Source organism: Coturnix japonica, chromosome 3, assembly GCF_054131305.1.
Source record: "Coturnix japonica strain WE chromosome 3, WE-NBRP24, whole genome shotgun sequence".
NCBI classification, from domain to species: Eukaryota; Metazoa; Chordata; class Aves; order Galliformes; family Phasianidae; genus Coturnix; species Coturnix japonica.
In genome coordinates this window covers 85,989,370-86,006,073 of record NC_140665.1, presented here as the reverse complement: position 1 = coordinate 86,006,073, position 16,704 = coordinate 85,989,370, and the positions used below count along the sequence as shown (strand labels likewise).

The 16,704-nt window shown below is 37.7% G+C and overlaps 1 protein-coding gene across 17 annotated transcripts in view; it reads left to right on the top strand.

The window, feature by feature from the left end:
• ARHGEF10 (Rho guanine nucleotide exchange factor 10) overlaps positions 1-16,704 on the top strand; it is a 109,704-nt gene that overhangs the window by 77,063 nt on the left and 15,937 nt on the right. For all 17 annotated transcript variants that reach the window (XR_014944225.1, XR_014944224.1, XR_014944226.1 and 14 more), the window contains 4 exons: positions 1,406-1,492; positions 2,701-2,924; positions 4,060-4,217; positions 13,051-13,193. Coding sequence is in view for 14 of the 17 variants with exons in the window: in XM_085542102.1 (XP_085398228.1) it covers positions 1,406-1,492; positions 2,701-2,924; positions 4,060-4,217; positions 13,051-13,193 (612 nt within the window). In the remaining 3 variants the exon portion in view is untranslated. The remainder of the gene's footprint in view (positions 1-1,405; positions 1,493-2,700; positions 2,925-4,059; positions 4,218-13,050; positions 13,194-16,704) is intronic.

Genomic DNA, 16,704 nt, shown 5'->3' with positions numbered 1-16,704 from the left:
CCTTGTTTGTCACTGTAGTGAGATGATGTTGCAAAACTCTGTTGAAGCGTGCAAGTTAATACTAACCAACTTGTCTCCAGAATCTCAAGCAGTATTATGTCATTGATGTCTGAGGCAAGCACGTGAGTGTGAATCGTACAGGATGTTGTCTAAAAGCATAATGTCGCACCTCATCAGGAACCTTTTTACTCTGTTGAAGATATATTCAAGAAGTTCATAATAGTGAAGAGCTTATGTGGACTTCTTATTAGAGAAAATAGAAATAAATCATAAAAAGGCATTTTTTAGAGCTTGTATACTCGCATTTCATTTTCTGAGCAAGGATAGACTTGCACTTATCTTGAGTCTGGTGTAACTCTTTAAGAGGTGGTTGAGTTTATTGTTTTTATTTCTTTTTCCTTAAATGGCCTGGATAATAGAATCATAAGTTTAGTTTTTAGTTTACTGACAGTGATGTAATAACAAGAACTGAGAGGGGATTTAAAGTATTTTGAAGCATAGCGTTGACATTCAAAATGAGTAGAACACCTGAAGAAATAATCTGAAGAAATAAAGAGGGTGATAGTAATTAGGACAGGCACACAGTATTCTCTGGCAGAATTAAGTACCTTTGCAAGTACAGACTGAGGAGGTGATTGCTCAGGAAGTCCATAAAAGCAATTTTTAAGATACTAACAAGGTAAGAACTGGTTAAAAAAATGTGATATTGTTACAAAGAGCAAATAACCAATGGAATACATACTAACAAAGTTCAGAGGAGGTAAGCATGTAGTGTTTTACATAGTAAGTATTTTACAGATCATCTGGAACAGGGTGTTCAGTTTACAAAGTTCTGCACTTTCAAATGTATGGAGTTCATAGAGAGATGCCAGTTGTAAAACAGAGGTCATAAGCAAAGATTTGAAACACTAACTTAAAAAGTTTAAAACAAGATTTAGCAAAATAGTTAAATGAATTAGTAATTGTGCTCACTGAGCCTAACAAAGAGGAGACTCAAAGAGGGTTGTGACGTATAGTAGCCTTATATGTGAAAGAACACTATAGAAGGGAAGGTAATTTCTGATTGCTAGGATGAGGAGGTTAGTATTTACATCGGGGGGACTTTAGGTTGGATGCCTGGAAAAAAAGTAACACAGTTTGAAGCTCTTTGAAGCCTTTGGACAGATCAGGTGGATAATTTGTAGTCTTTATCTTTTAATGTCTTTAAGAGTAGGCAAAGAATGTGCTAGGAATGATACACGTGCAGTTGACCCTGCCCACTGGAAGCTGGATGGGCTAGATTGACTTCTTTTCTGACATTGTGGTATCCTTAAATGATTTCTTTAGTTAATTACAGATTAAATAACACTGAATCAGGCATGTCCTTTTAACCTTTACTGTCTGCTTCTTTTTTGTTTGTTTGAAGATTGAATGTGCTGCTTACAATCCTGAGCTGTACCTCCCTGGAGAAACAGAGTCAGATTCCTGTTCCATGGAACATGGTTTTCTTTGGGTAAGTTCAGTCTTTGACAGAGGTTTGTTTTATGGAGATGTTTTTTTGTCACAGTAGCTTATGGATCTGACATTATTTTTTTATTATTACTATTAAAGATGGACTTATATAGGTGGTAACTTGTAAATTTGTTTGATCTCACTGTACTCTATTTATGTGTGATTGTTATTCTTGCACAGAATGAAATCAGGTGAGCACTGCTAGATGTGAGTTATGTGCTATTTCAAACCATTTGAGCTCACACTGTCCTTTTGTCTGTATCCATATTTGAAAAATGTTTTAGCTATAAGCAGTCTGTTTAAGTGTGCACACAGGAAGGTAATATACCAGCACATTATTATAATGACCTAAATGTGCTGATATTCTACCAAAGTGACACCGCCTATTTTTATTTTGCTTTTTAAATGCTAAATATTTCAGCAGATTTTCTCATTACTGCAAAACTGAGATTTTAAGGGACAATGTTCTGGAACCCCTGAGAGTTAAAAATAGTTTTTGTCAGTGGTCTTTTTCAGGATGACTTGTGTAATTTCTTTTTGTCTTTGTTGTTTGCAGTCATCACAAATACACGCCAATGAAGTATTTCTGCTACTGCATAATTTTCTTTTTTCTCCTTTGCTGTGTTTTTTTATTTCATACACACACAGGGGAGTCGCTGTATAAACACGCGTTGGTGTTCGGGTGCACAATTTATTATTCTACTCTTCTCAGTTTCCTAAAATATTTGTGAACATATTGACGATAATTAGATTTGGATCAAGGAGAAATTGAAGGATATGTATCTTCAAGTTTACAAATGGATGATATTGAAAATCTCCCGTTCTGTTGCAGTAGAACATTTATGTGTAGACCTGACCTGTTACTCTTCAAAGGACAAAATTCAACTATATTATCAGTTTCGAGAGCAGCTGAGATAACGAAGAATGCTGGTTTTTAAAATAATATATTGCACAGCTGCTTACTCTAATTGCAATGCATTCTGTATGTACATTTCAGAATAGGCCAGAAGTTTCTGTGAGCATACAGGGGAATTCTGCGTTCTTATATAATGTCTTAAAACATATTATGAGTTGAATTATTTTCTTGTTCAACTTGAGATGCCCTCTTTAACTTTCCAATATTCCTCCTTGTTAATGCTGCTCCTGCTGGAGACAGTTATCAGTCTTTGTCTATTTTTATTACTATTATTTTTTCTCTTTCCAATTCAGATTGGCAGTTGTACTAATCAGATGGGCCAGATTGCAATAGTCTCATTTCAAAGCTCTGGCCCTAAGGTTATTGAATGCTTCAATGTGGAATCACGGATACTCTGCATGGTCTACATACCAGAAGAAGAGAAAATAAAAGAGATAAATACGTCTCTCAACTCTGAAAATGTTCCTACAAAAGCTTCTAATGTGCCTACTATTTGCCTTGGCATGGAAGAAGGAAGGTGATTCTCATTTTTAGCATACTGTGTATGATTTATTCATTAGCTTTATTACTCTGTCACAAAAAATTGAGCTACTTCCTAGAAAATGTTTGTTTCTCTACAATGACCTCAACTTATCATTGTCGTCTAAATCCACCTAAAGAAAAAATATGCTCTGCGTGGTTTTAAAATATACTGTGTATTATTTAAAATAAAAATAAAACCTTTACTTAATGAAAGAGGCTTAATTAATCATATGTAGTGTCTGAACAATATAAATATTATTTTTCAATGTTACAGCATAATTTTTAAGTGTCGGAAAGTGTTTAAAATGGGAGAAGTGTTAAATGAGGAACCCATTAGCCTCCTACAGTGTGATATGGTGCAGGATTTGCCATGCAAATAAATACCATTGCTGTTTACTGTTGACATGAATTATTTTGCTTTGGTTGAACTGATGACCTCACTGAGTCATGACTCAATTGAAAAAAGCTGTGCCTTCTTAAATTGTAACTCAGTAAGTGAACAAATCTTGCTTTGACTCGTGAGGACATAAGCATGCAACTATGTGCAATTTCTTCTCAGCTTTCTAACTGGTATAAATGAAGGAGAAAAAAAAAATCTGTGTAAGGAAAATGCAATATTTATAACAATTGCAAAATCTGATTGTACTAATTGCCTTTCTGTGTGAAATGCAATTCATTCTAGATTTAATTATTCAATATTACTAATGTACCTATGGTGACAATGTTTAAGAACTATTAGAATTTTAAGTACAATTGATGTCTGATAGCGACAGTTTCTTCTCTTTCCCCTAATTATACAGATAGTACTTAATCCTTTCTTTCCTTTCTAACCAATGGGAAGTTTTGGACAGACCTGTAAGAGGAATTTACAGCATAATTCTTCCTATATTTCATTGTTGAAGAAATACTTCTCCATTTTTTCCCCTGTATTTCCAGTTTCTTTGTTAAGCAACTACAAATTATCTACATAGATATTTTGAAGGGTCAAGATAGTTCTTTCCATATTTCCATATTTGTCTTCCTATGTAAGGAAGAAGATATTTTTTCCCCAGTATTTTATCACAAACCTCTTTAGTGAATATTCTATTAAGTATTTTGCAGACTTATCTTTTTCTTATTTCTTTTTGTAGCATTTCTATTTATAAAAGCTGCCAAGGCTCAAAGAAAATTCGACTTCAGCACTTCTTCACTCCTGAAAAATCAACTGTCATGAGCTTGACATATATGTCACAATACTTGTTTGCTGGCTTGGTAAATGGAAACATTGCAATCTACACAAAAGCAGAAGGTAACGTAGTGATATGATTTGATAACATCCTGAGGAACTTGCATGTCAGTATATTTTGACTGAAATACTTTTCCATGACGATGTTTTCCCCCTCTTTTCAAGTTCTGTAGTAAGGTTAATTACAATTACAGGGGGGCAAATGAATGCTGAGTTATTTTAGTTTAACACTTTCATTTCTCATTTTGAAAGATACTAAATAATTTGATTGTGTTCTATTTTGTTTTATTCGCTACTGCAAGATACATTATATCAGAACTGATTTGTGCACCAGTTTAAACCCCTCTCTTTAATATCACACAAGTCCATGGAAATGTGTGTGATAACACATAGTTTACTGTATTTTACATAAAGCTGTGCTAATTCCACTCACTTCCTAATAGCTATGTTTATGAAATGTAAATTTCCTATAGATTTCTGTATATCTCATTTGAAACTATGACTCAATTTTTGTTTAGCAGATATAAATGTTTCCTGTGAGTGTATCTCGTGTCCTTCATAGTAGAAATCCTTTTTCATAGCTAGACAGAAAATAACTGGCAAAATAATTGGCTAAAATAATCTAAGTAAAGGAAAATCCCAGGTAGTGCTTCTAAACCAGAATCAGCTTCTTCAGAGCTGGTGTGTGTGTTTGTCTGTGCCTTTCCTGATGTCTCGTGAACTTTTGCGCAATACTGCATACATCTACAGATCAGCTCCAAAGCAGTGGGGTTTTGCTCAGTCTGAAACATGGTTTTCTAGGTAGCTCTAAGTGAAGTGTTTGCAGAGAGACAACTTGCACAGTACAAAGCTGGTACTGCTGTCCGGTTAGTCTGTGCCAGCCTCCAACTGGAGAGACAGGTTTGGTGTCTGGAATGTGTGGAAGAAACGATATGTCACTTGTATTGTCTACTGTCATGAACACTCAGATTGGGAAGGGACATGGTTTGTGGGTTTTTTTTTTCTGTTTTTGTTTTTTTCCCAAGCTACAGAGAATATGAAAGATGTGTTGGGAAGGAGATTTTCCTTCACCAGTTGCCATCTTCAATACAGTGGGTTTCCTCTTGAGCTGTCTGAAATCAGACATTACATTTTAGACTGTTATTTTTTTTTTTCTCACTAAATAGCAAATCTCTCCATGTTCTGGAGGTACAGAAGAAGACACTGACCCCACAATCACAGCATCATTTTTGATGTTTCGTTTTCTGTGTGTAACTGTCTGGGGTGGAAAGTTGAACTGCCATCTTCTCTGAAAGGAATGAGTGCAATTGCTGTCATTCAACTTTGTCTGAAAAGGACCACCTGAAAAACGAGTGGCATCCTTAGTAGTGTAGGTAAGAAAGGATGCATGAGCTTGTGTTAAGAGTGGAGCAGAGCTGTTAATCAGACAGGATTATATTGCGAACTGCAGGTTGTGTTGTATTCACGAGGGGCAAAATGTCCTCCTCCTCTAAGGCACTGTTCTGTGCAGCTGAATATTGTAGGAACTCATCATATTCTGTTTCAGGATAGCTGAAGCCCTGAGACAGGAAATGTATATTCTTTTTTTTCCTTATTTTTTTTTTCCTTTTTTTTTTTTTTTTCTTTTTTTTTTCTGACTCGTCATGTAATGTTTCCCTTTGCCATTTGGACTGTGTTTGTTGTATTTCAGTCTTCCATGCCTCATGAACGTAGTGCAAATCAACCGCTCCCATATTAGCATTCGTATTCCTTATGGCTTGCTGTGGTCACGTGATTCTTCTGCCCTGAAGGGGTGATTTTATGAGCACTGACCTATTTTACCAAACAAAGGAATCTGGGCAGTGAAATAGGATGGGCAGAGAGTGCTGCCTAATAGGAGCTTTGTGTAATTCATCAGTGTTGTCTTCTTTTCTACAGAGAGGGTTACATTGCAATCATATACAAACCAACTTGTTTCTTGGCCTATCTGTGTAAGGGAGATTAAGGAAAGATTTCAAAGTGAGAGTGCAATATAGCCAAATGCATTGCAAGACATCCTGATGTGAAGGCTACATTCAGAGAAGGACAAACACTAATGCTGTGTGATGCACAGGAAAATTAGTTGTGCAGCCTATTAAATTAGGCTCCCATTAAAAGGGAGTAATTTTCCAGGGTGAAAATCCACCTGACAGTTTCTGTTAGAATTGTAAGCTGTGTTTTTTCCTGTATAGATAAAATGTGTAGGGATCCGTTCATCTGCTGAAATTCAGTGCTCATATGTACAAAGATCCATGACATCTGTTATACAGTGCTCAGTAAACAAATTACTCTACTTGCTCTTGGCTTTTTTAGATGGCTTATCACATGTAAGCTTCCAGCTTATTTAGAAATAGCAAGTGTTCTCTTCTGACTTTCTTCACAAGAGAGCTTTTTCTAGTTGATGTCACCCACAGTGCTTTCTGGCTATAGAGAAGCTTTGTCTTGAAGTAATTTAAAGCGAGTACTAAAAACATGTATGGTAAACTGAGGAATACCTGCTGTGTTAGTGGGAGAGATGAAGGTTCACACTGTGACTTCTTCCGCTATGAAGGGTAGTCATGTTTACTCAGACTAGTCTGTATTGCTGTGCTTGTACTTATGAGTTAAAAAGGTATTGAACCTGAATGTACTCAAACAAATTAGGAGGCAAAGTTAATGGGCACTGATATCTTAAAATCTACTCGGTTCCTAAATATGAGCTAACACTGATGATCTGTGAAAATGTCATGGGAAATTGAATGTAGGGATCAACTTGTATGTTGATCCTAGAAATAGGAGCCTTAATAATTATCCCAGTAATCCTTAATCTTTTATGAGTGAGAAAACTAATGAGGGGAACCAGAAAATTGCTAGTGCATTAAATGTTTATATAATGGTGGTGATGTGGGCTGTAAAGTTTATCCGACACTTCACAGTTGAGAGCCTGTTTAAAGGGCTAGTAACTGTGTGGCTGTCATTCTGAAATACTGTGTATCCAGTATTTGCTTCGGGCCAAATTATTAGGAATATGTCCAGGAAAAACAATTCTGAATGAGGTTAAGGAGAAAGTGTGCTGTATTGTCTCTGTTTGGGAAAAAAAAAAGAAAAGAAAAAGTAACAAAAAGCCCTTTGTGATGGTTGCAGACAGCCCGGCAGATGTGTTTTCTGAGTGACATAATAGCTAAAAAGGTCAGCACATGTTTGACTTCCATTCACAAGAGTGTTTTAGGAAAAGGAAATCACAATCTTTATGAAATGTGCATATATTGTTCCTGATATACTGCTGTCAGTTCCAGGTACTTCCTTTCTTTGTGACGGTGATATACATTTCCTTCCCATAAAGTTCCCATAACGAATATGAAGAGAAACAGGAAAAAGAAATAAAAACTCAGAATGATTATGACAAAGACTTTAATGTATTACTCATAACAGTACTGGTAACATATCAGTCATTTCAGAAGGATTTGGTTAAGATGACTCTCATCATTAACTCTCCCTACTTCATGTGCAATAGGAAGGCTTGCTGCTTTAATTACAGTGCCTGATTTCTAGGCACATAATTGCAGTCGTAGTGTCTCACTTGCATATGCTATGCTTGCAGCAAGCTGTTGTGCACTCGACCCCAAAAACGTGATTCACAACACTTGGCATGCTCAGGGATACTTATTCTCTGCTCAGCACTGATGAAATCATAATTGGAATAGTGAGTCTTGTTCTGGAACCTCAGTGAAAGACAGATATGGATCTGCAGGAAAGAGTCCAGTAAAGGGTAGGGAGATGATGAGAGATGAGAAACTTCAGCCTGGAGAATAGAAGGTTCAGAGGGGATGTTGTCAGTTTATATAAATACCTGAAGGAACTGTGCAAAGTGGATGCAGCCAGGCTCCTTTCAATGATGCCCAGGGACAGGACGAGAGGCAAGAGGTAATTGAATGCCTGAAGATCAGTAAGTTCATTTTTTGTGTGTGTGAAGCACTGGCCTGGGTTGCCCAGGGGGGCTGTGGAGTCTCTTCCCTGGAGATCTTCTGAAGCCACCTGGACATGGTCCTGGGCACGCTCTTGGACTTCAGCCTCATTCTCTGAGTAATGTCCTCATGAGCCAATGAGGAATTGAAACATGATGTTTCTTAATGTCATCCTTCTTCTGGGTGCTGCTGAGATAGTGAAGTGCCAATCTCCACTTGTGATTCACAGTGCAGAGTTTGCATCTATAATCAGTTTCTTAACCTGAGGATGAATCAAAAAGGGTAGGAGAAAGAGGATGTGTAGTCTCTCATGTCGTATCCTAGTGGCTAAGGCACTGGACCCCCAGCTGAAGAAATCTCTATTTTATCAAATGATTTTTTAATACATAAACTTTTGTCCTCTTGCCCTGTCACCTGGTCTTTAAATATGTTCTTTGAAAAGCTGCTCAGCCTTGACATGAAGAAGTGACTGGGGGTATTGCCAATTCCATTTTGAGTAGCCCTCACCCAGGGTAACTAGAGATCTCAACTGGAAGTCAGAAGGTGCTTGATTTGAGTCATCTTTTGCCATAGAGAGAACTGAGTTCACACATCCATAAGAGGAAGCATCTTATGTATTTTAATGAAAGCAGTGTTTTGCCAGTAGATTTTTCAGACCTTGTTCCTGTATGTATATTCTGCTAGGCTCTGGTCCTGAGGTTTAAGAAGTGAGTGAAAGCTCAGCTTTGAGAATCGTGATTGAATTTAAATGCTCCATGAGAACAAAAACTGAGGTAGTTCTGGCTGTGTGTGGGGCAGAATTTTACATTATTTAGGTAGAATTTACTGGCAACAAACGAAGGCAGCTCTGAAACTGAGAGCTTTGGTAACTTAGTTGTCTATGGAGGCCTCAGGACACTCATCAGTGATGCAAGGAAAAGGAACAAAATTAAAAGGAAGCATCAAGCATTTAAGAGAGATCAGAACATTTCATTAGCAAGATGGATGTCTTCCGAAACTGAAAAATGTATGTGTACTTTGACAAATGCAAGAGAGGGTGAATATGAGGAAAGATATCAGACTTCAAGGCTTGGATGGGTCTGTGTGCTGTTGTGATGTGTCTGGAGTGTGCAGTTCTGGCATGTGATGATCAACACCTGATGTAGAACTGATGTTCTGGTATTGCTATGAAAAGTAAGAAGTTATACTAAGCTGTTAGAGGGAAGCAGTGATACCAAGAAAGAAACTAATGCTATTGTGTTGAGTATGTTACTGCTGTTGGCTACATTATTGCTGTTACCATTGTGATACTTGACATCAGAAATATGCTGACATTGTTTGTCTTGTTTGCATTTCTCATGCTGGAGCTTCCAGTGACACTCCTGTTATTTTAGGTAGGGTGCTGTTATCTACATAGCACAAAGAATTTGTTACACGTCTAGATAAGTCAACTGCTTCATGTGTAGCACAGGACATTCCTATTTACACCTTGTTTATAAGGGCAGACCTGGATCCTTCAGCTTATTTCCATGCAATAAGAAATGTACTAAACTTCTTTTTAGTTCTGTAGCTACTGTTGTACTCCTCAGTAGTGCTGGTTTATGTACCATGTGATGGAAAAAATGTTTGTGCTCCACTGCACAAATTAACCAACAACCGCTGTTCCCAGGGCTGTGTTGGCAGCTCTGTTGAAATCATCAATAGTGCTGCTAAACAAGAGAGGAAGTTACCAAAAAAATGCATATACAGTTCATCTCTACTGAAAGCATAGAAGAAGGGAAAGCTACTAGAAACTCTGAAAAAGGCTTTCTGAGGAGTTAAATTGTATTTTGTCAGGTAATCTTGTGTAGACTTGAGAGCACCAAGAAATTACAGAAATACTACATAATTCTAGAGATACGTGATGATCATAAGATATCTTAAATTGATGCAGCTGAGCAGCCTGATATGGGCATTGCAGGGATGTAAACTATAAACAGTGACATAACATTCATTGGTGTGTAGATACAAAGATGCTTAAAACTGTCCTCATGTATTGCATATTCATACAAGATGTAAATACCAGAAATTATAATGCTATCTATAGAGGCCCCTATATTTGCTTTCTTTTTTTTTTTTTTGTTTGTTTTATTCTTTTTAAATTTTCCTTGCAATGAAATCAATATATGAACTGAGTGATTAGCCAAGTATTTATAACTTCAGATGAAGCCTTTTCATATCTTTTGCAAGGGCTGCGCCCAGTATCAAGTAGATAAGTAGTGCCACTTAAGTTGCCGCACTGCATACTGAACCTGCAGCTATTTACACAAGTAGAGATATCTTTTTTTTTTTTTTTTTCACTTAGATTTTTGAAGCACTGAAACTGGATCAAAAGATAACATTAAAAAGTCATCATTAAACGTGAAATCTGTGCAGGCAGGTACTGAGTAGGGTCCGGTGAGATCTGGAGGCAGTGTGTGATTCTGACAGTCTTGAAACAATTTGTGAACTAGATTCAGAATTGTTAAGTAATTTTGGCTATGGAGGGGAATAAAAAAACCATCTTGGTCAGCAAAATAAAGTCCTGACCTTGCTTTTAGCTGAGAGCTTGTGGTTACAGCATTCACCGAAGCATGTTGGATTACCGGACTTAATCCCTTGACTTGCTTGAGAGGATTAGTACCCATGCTTCCAGTTCTCAAGAGATTTCCCTGACCACCACGAAATAAGGGCAGAGAAGCACTGCTTGATTTCTCCTTCTGGTGTCATCCCCACTTTGTATGATTAATTAAGCATTAATTGTGGCAGAGACAAGAACACACAGCTCATTTAAATACTGCCCTCATTACCAGACTAAAGAGCCTTCCCTGTGCCCTCTTTTTTCCCTCGTCTGTCTCAGATGCTGTCTGATCAGAAGGACAGCAATGGCTGCAGGAAGAAATAAAAGCAAACAGAATATCCTTATCACATGGTGAGGGTTTGTGGGTAACATGATACTAGCTCCAGATTTTTCCTAGCATGATATCAAGTGGGATTGCTTTTCTTTTGCATAAAGTCATGGTAATACAAAAGACTTCTGGTCTCTATCTCACCTTTTTCCTTTCTTTTTCCATTCTGAAATCTTAATACTGGGTTGGCAACTGTTGTACTGAAATTATGTTTTTTAAAAGTGAGTTTTGATACGTGTTCATCAAATCAAAATTCTACATGTTGGTATTTGTCAGTGACATTGAGCTCCATTTTCTTACCTTGTAGGAAATTGTTTTAGGAATTTAACTTCAAAATTGACATCCACCCAACACCGGCACTGATTATCCTTTTCATTCAGCCCGCTGTGAATGCTAAATAATGGTTTTAAAAAAGACTACATCAAAATTAATAAAGTGGCTTAGCGTTCAGCTGAGGAGTCACACAGAATTTGAGGGTGTTAAGATGCAACATCAAAAAATGCCTTAGGTGAATGAAATGAAATTTCAAGTTGAAGTCTCAGAGTCAGGTTGAGATCCTGAGAATCCCAGCTCACTTGTTCCTTGAGAATCAACTCTTCATTAGGTGTAGATTAATGACTGGATGTGTTTAAGAGCTGTTGATTTCAATCAACAGTTTCGTCTGTACTGTGATGTGGTGTTGAGTGTGTAAAGTGTAACTACAGGAGAAAAAGATAACTTTGTCCTTAGCATATTTGCTCTCTTCTCAAATTCATGGTCTTTATCCTTCAGAAGAGACGGTATGAGTATATGGGAATTACGCCGGTTTCATCCCTAAAAAAAGAAATCTGGGGGTGCTATGTACTAGATGTTGCTGCGGGTTCTTTACTCATTATAACTTAGGCAATGAGAACCAGGATAAACACTCGTGTGCAGCTTTATTCTTGGAAGGCTTTGCAATTAAACAGCATTCACAGGGTGTGGGCAGCCTGCAGTTAACAATTCAATTTGAGAGTAATGTGGTTGCTATCAAATGCAAACTTTTCCAGAAGTTACTTTATTACTAATGGTACACATGAGTCATGAAGCTTGAGCGACTGACATTGCTGGGAGTGCTCATAGGGTAATGATTAGAAACATGCTTCTCTCTTGCAAACTGAAATCGTGAAAATGATTTTGACAGTCTGAAACTGAATGCTGTTTATCACTAAGATGCTTTGAGAACACAGCCACATTCTGAGTATGACTCTGCAAAGACTGTATAACAGAATCACAGAATTGTAGGAGTTGGAAGGGACCTCCAGAGATCATCGAGTCCAACCCCCCTGCCAAAGCAGGCTCCCTACACCAGGTTGCACAGGTAGGCGTCCAGGAGGGTCTGGAATATCTCCAGAGAAGGAGACTCCACACCCCCCTGGGCAGCCTGTTCCAGTGCTCCGTCACGCTCACTGTAAAGTTCTTGTGCACATTCATGCAGAACTTCCTATGCTCATAACGCAGATGGCAGAAGCAATCACAAGTATTCCAAAGCAGAGACATCATTATTGCTGTTACCACTGTTATTGTGAAGCAGTAATGTAAGTGATGTAATGTAAACAACATTTCTTCAGTTTATGTAGAAAAAGGGCTTTCAAGTGAGGAACTGGGACCATTTAGTCTCAACGTAACTGACTGCATTTTCTCTGGGAAGAAAAGCAGTTATATGAGAACAGCAATGTGGGTTTACTTGTTTATTGATTAATCCTGATAAAAATGGTTCGGTTAACAAATACATAAGCATCTTTTTTTTTCCCTTTAGTGTTGTATTATCTTTACAAGCTATCTGTATAAGCTAAAATTAAACAGATGTAAATCAGAGTGCAGCTTGAAGTGGCCACTCATGAAGATCTGTATAGTAGGTTCTATGATATCACTACAGCCATTCTTTGTAGAACTCTTTGTGCAGTGGCTTTTCTAGGTGCTCCTTGATCAGCGCTGTCAGGAGTATTTTCAACACGGATTGCAATTTTCTTTATTGTGTACAATCTTTCTCACTATTTTTTCTTAAAGATGGAACATGGAACACGGAACCTCAGAAGACAGTTAAGCTGGGGGTTCTGCCTGTTAGAAGTCTGCTTGTGATGGAAGACACCATTTGGGCTGCATGTGGTGGACAAATTTTTATCATCAGCACAGTGACTCATTTTATAGAGGTAATGTGTTTAAAATTAATTATTATGCACATGCTATGCTGCAGGGTAAAAGTGGTAAAATCCAGACTTTAAAATCTCTTCTAAGAGGTTTCAAGATATAGGAAGCTTTTCATGAACTATGGTTTCAATTCTTTTAAATCCCACTCTCTGTACTCTGAAATTCTACTGTGATGTTCTTTGCTGTTGCCTGACTACGTGTAGATTTGCTTCTGTTTCCCCACCATGTTTCCACAAAGTACTTGGCGAGTATTTGGGAGGTTTGCTTAAAAATGAGGTTGAAGGGAAGGGCAGCAAAGAAGTAGCCTATAGGAATTGCCTATTAATTACAGAAAACTTTAATTAAAAGAGTCTGCCTCTGCACAGTTAGATTCGACTTCTACTTTCTTAATATAATTTGGATCAGTTTTGGTTCTTGCTGGCCCACAGAAATGTTCTTCATGTTCAAGAACAGAATAATGTTAAGAATTCAAACTCCTGTTTACAAGTGTGTTTTCCAAGAAGAGTAAGACCTCAGTTTCCATTAAGACTGCAGAACAGCATCAACAGAACATTGTAGTGGCCTAAAGTTAATTTTAGAAAACACGGGGAATTAAAAACCTCTCATTCAATCTGAGATAGAATTATAGTGAGTGCCACGATGTTTACAGCCACAGAATTCTTTCAAACGGGAATCTGTGTGAGATCACGGCCTCCTTCATTGTGTGCTTTGTTTTGTTTCATTGATGATCGTGTTTTCTCCCACCAGTTGTCTGTTTAGTACAATTGATTCTGTGAGTCATTGTCATGGGTTTGCAGGGAAATAGTGAATGTTCTAACTTCTTGTTTTTTTATCTCAGCTTTCTGGGTAACTCGTTTCATCTAAGTAAAAGTTTGAATCTTATGCTTTCTTCCTTTGTATTTTCTGTATTTCCTTGTGTTGTTTCTAGTCTGCGTATTATGATAAGGGAAAGGTTTTGAAAGAGTGATTTGGATGGGTACTTGTCATGAACTTCCAGCTACCTTAACTGGGAGAGTGGATTAGCCTCTTGGACACTTAGAATTACTGTCCTAAGCACTTCTGTAATGACTCCTTTAACCAGGCTGGATGTGTCTCTGGGCAGCCTGGTCTGGTGGTTGGTGACCCTGCACATATCAGGGGGTTGAAACGAGAGGATCATTGTGGTCCTTTTCAACCCAGGCCATTCTATGACTCTTGCTGATTCTCACTGAAAAATACATAGCAACAGTAGTAGCACACAGTCAGATTGTTTCTGAATTTGGTTATACAAGGCCAAATCACTGTGAATAAATTATGTAGTGCTCACCTAATTCAATAATAAAATTCTTCATAGATGTTTTTGGGTAAAGTTTGGATTATGCTGTGCAGTTTTGGCACAGCAGAACAAAAGCAATATTAGACAGACTTTGAGGACTAAAGAATATATAAAGCTTAATGAAATACAGCATGGCATAGTGAATTATAGTAGAGAAAGCAGAAGTTCAGAGAGGTAAAATAAATATTCTGTCACTCTCAGACCTGGCAATTTCATTTCTCAGATCGTGGGAGCTTTCTTTCCATTTCCAAAGTGCTTTTTAAACCAATCCACTCATAGTTTATAGAGCTCAGATGCACTCAGTTTTATAGCTATATAGTTATATGTGAAATAGTGCAACTGAAAATGGTGTGTCTGTGTTGAATAATGCTTTTCATAACATAATTTTAATTAAAAATGTGATTAATTTTTCCATGATGGGCTGGTAGTCATGCTTACTTCAGACAAATAGGCATGCTATGACGTATGGTCTTCCTCATAGAGCTGTAAATAAGTGATAATTTTCTGATGCCTCTTTACTGATTCTAAGATACAGGTACCAGTCTTGTTTTCATCATCTCACCAATCTAAATAGCTCACTCATCTAAGGGTCTGGAGCACAAGTCTTCTAAGGACCGGCTGAGGGAACTGGGATTGTTTAGTCTGGAGAAAACTCAGGGGAGACCTTATCAATCTCAACAACTCTCTGAAAGAAGATTGTGGCAAGGTGGGGGTCAGCCTCTTCTCCCACATAACCAGTGAGAGGGCTAGAGGAAATGACCTCAAGTTGTGCCAGTGGAGGTTCAGCTTGGATATTAGGAAGAATTTCATCCCGAATTCTGTCAGGTACTGGGACAGGCTGCTCAGAGAGATGGTTGAGTCAGTGTCCCTAGAGCAGTTCAAGAAATGCATGGATGTTGTATTAGGGGACATGGTTTAGTGAGGAAATATTGGTGGTAGGTAGACAGTTGGACTGGATGTTCTTGGAGGTCTTTTATAACCTCGGTGATTCTGTGATTCATTGAAATTTAGACTCTGCTTCAAAGGTGCATATTGTAACATCATGGGAACCAAAATATATTCAAGATGCGTCTTTCTTACCATGCAGAATGTAAGTTTTCCTGCTGGGAGCTAAATAGCAGCAAAGAAATGTTTATTCTCTCTCTCAGCTCTCCTATTAACTGTACAGTTTGTAGTAAAGATTTGGTTTCAGAATCTCTGCTTTGTCAACTAGAATCTAGATGTTGCACTGTGTTCAACTGTTAGTCTTCCCTTTATGCAACTCTTTAATTTCTGCATATTCAAGTTACAGCTGCTTGTTTCTTATTTTCCATTACTGTGCATGTATTTTATATGTTCTGTCTCATATAAACAATTTTAAAGGTACCAGACTAGTTTTGAAGATCTTATTTATGCATCCCCTTTAATATATATAAGTCCATTTCATAAATGCTACCTTGCAAAGCATCCCCTACTGCATTTAACTGCTCATGCATTTGCTAAATGCAGAGTATGTTATCTTTTGAAAACAATCTCATTCCACACATCCTTGTTTTTCTGAGTCTCTGGTTTAAAGTAAAAACAAAGGGAAAAGAAAATCTATTGCCTAATGAGCAGATTTGGCATCTGATGTATTGGTTTTGAGGCACAGTGCCTCAAGCCCCTTGGGGTAGGACATGTGTGAAATGCAACAACTGTTGTTAAATATTAATGATATTTTCTGATACTCTTTCTAAGAAGAAGAAACTTGTTGTTAGTCTTGATCCTAGATCTGTGAGTTGTGTTGCTGCTGAGTATTAACCTTGATCCTGGAGTGTTCTCTGTGCTTGTAGACCCTTCGGCTCTGCAAAGGCAGGCTGTGCTTGTTTAAAAACAACAGTAAAAAGAGCCAGATAATTTTATTTCCCACTGAATAAACTAAAGAAATGAAAATCCTGTGAGTGTATTTTGCCCAAGTATTGTACTTCTTTAAAGCAGTCGGTCATTTGTTCTACCTTGTGAGTGCTGACACCCATGATGCATCTCTTATTAAGCTTGAAAAACCGCAGTTCAGTTCTTGGCACAGCTGTTTGGTGCGAGTGGGCAACCCCTCAAAAGAAAGATTTCAGCAATGCCACACGCTGTTGAAACAATAGTTAGTTATGTGTAACTCTACTGCGAGACAGGCTCGCTGTGGCATCCAGAAAGTGTTCTGCCGCTGTGATGTTGCCATAGAATTA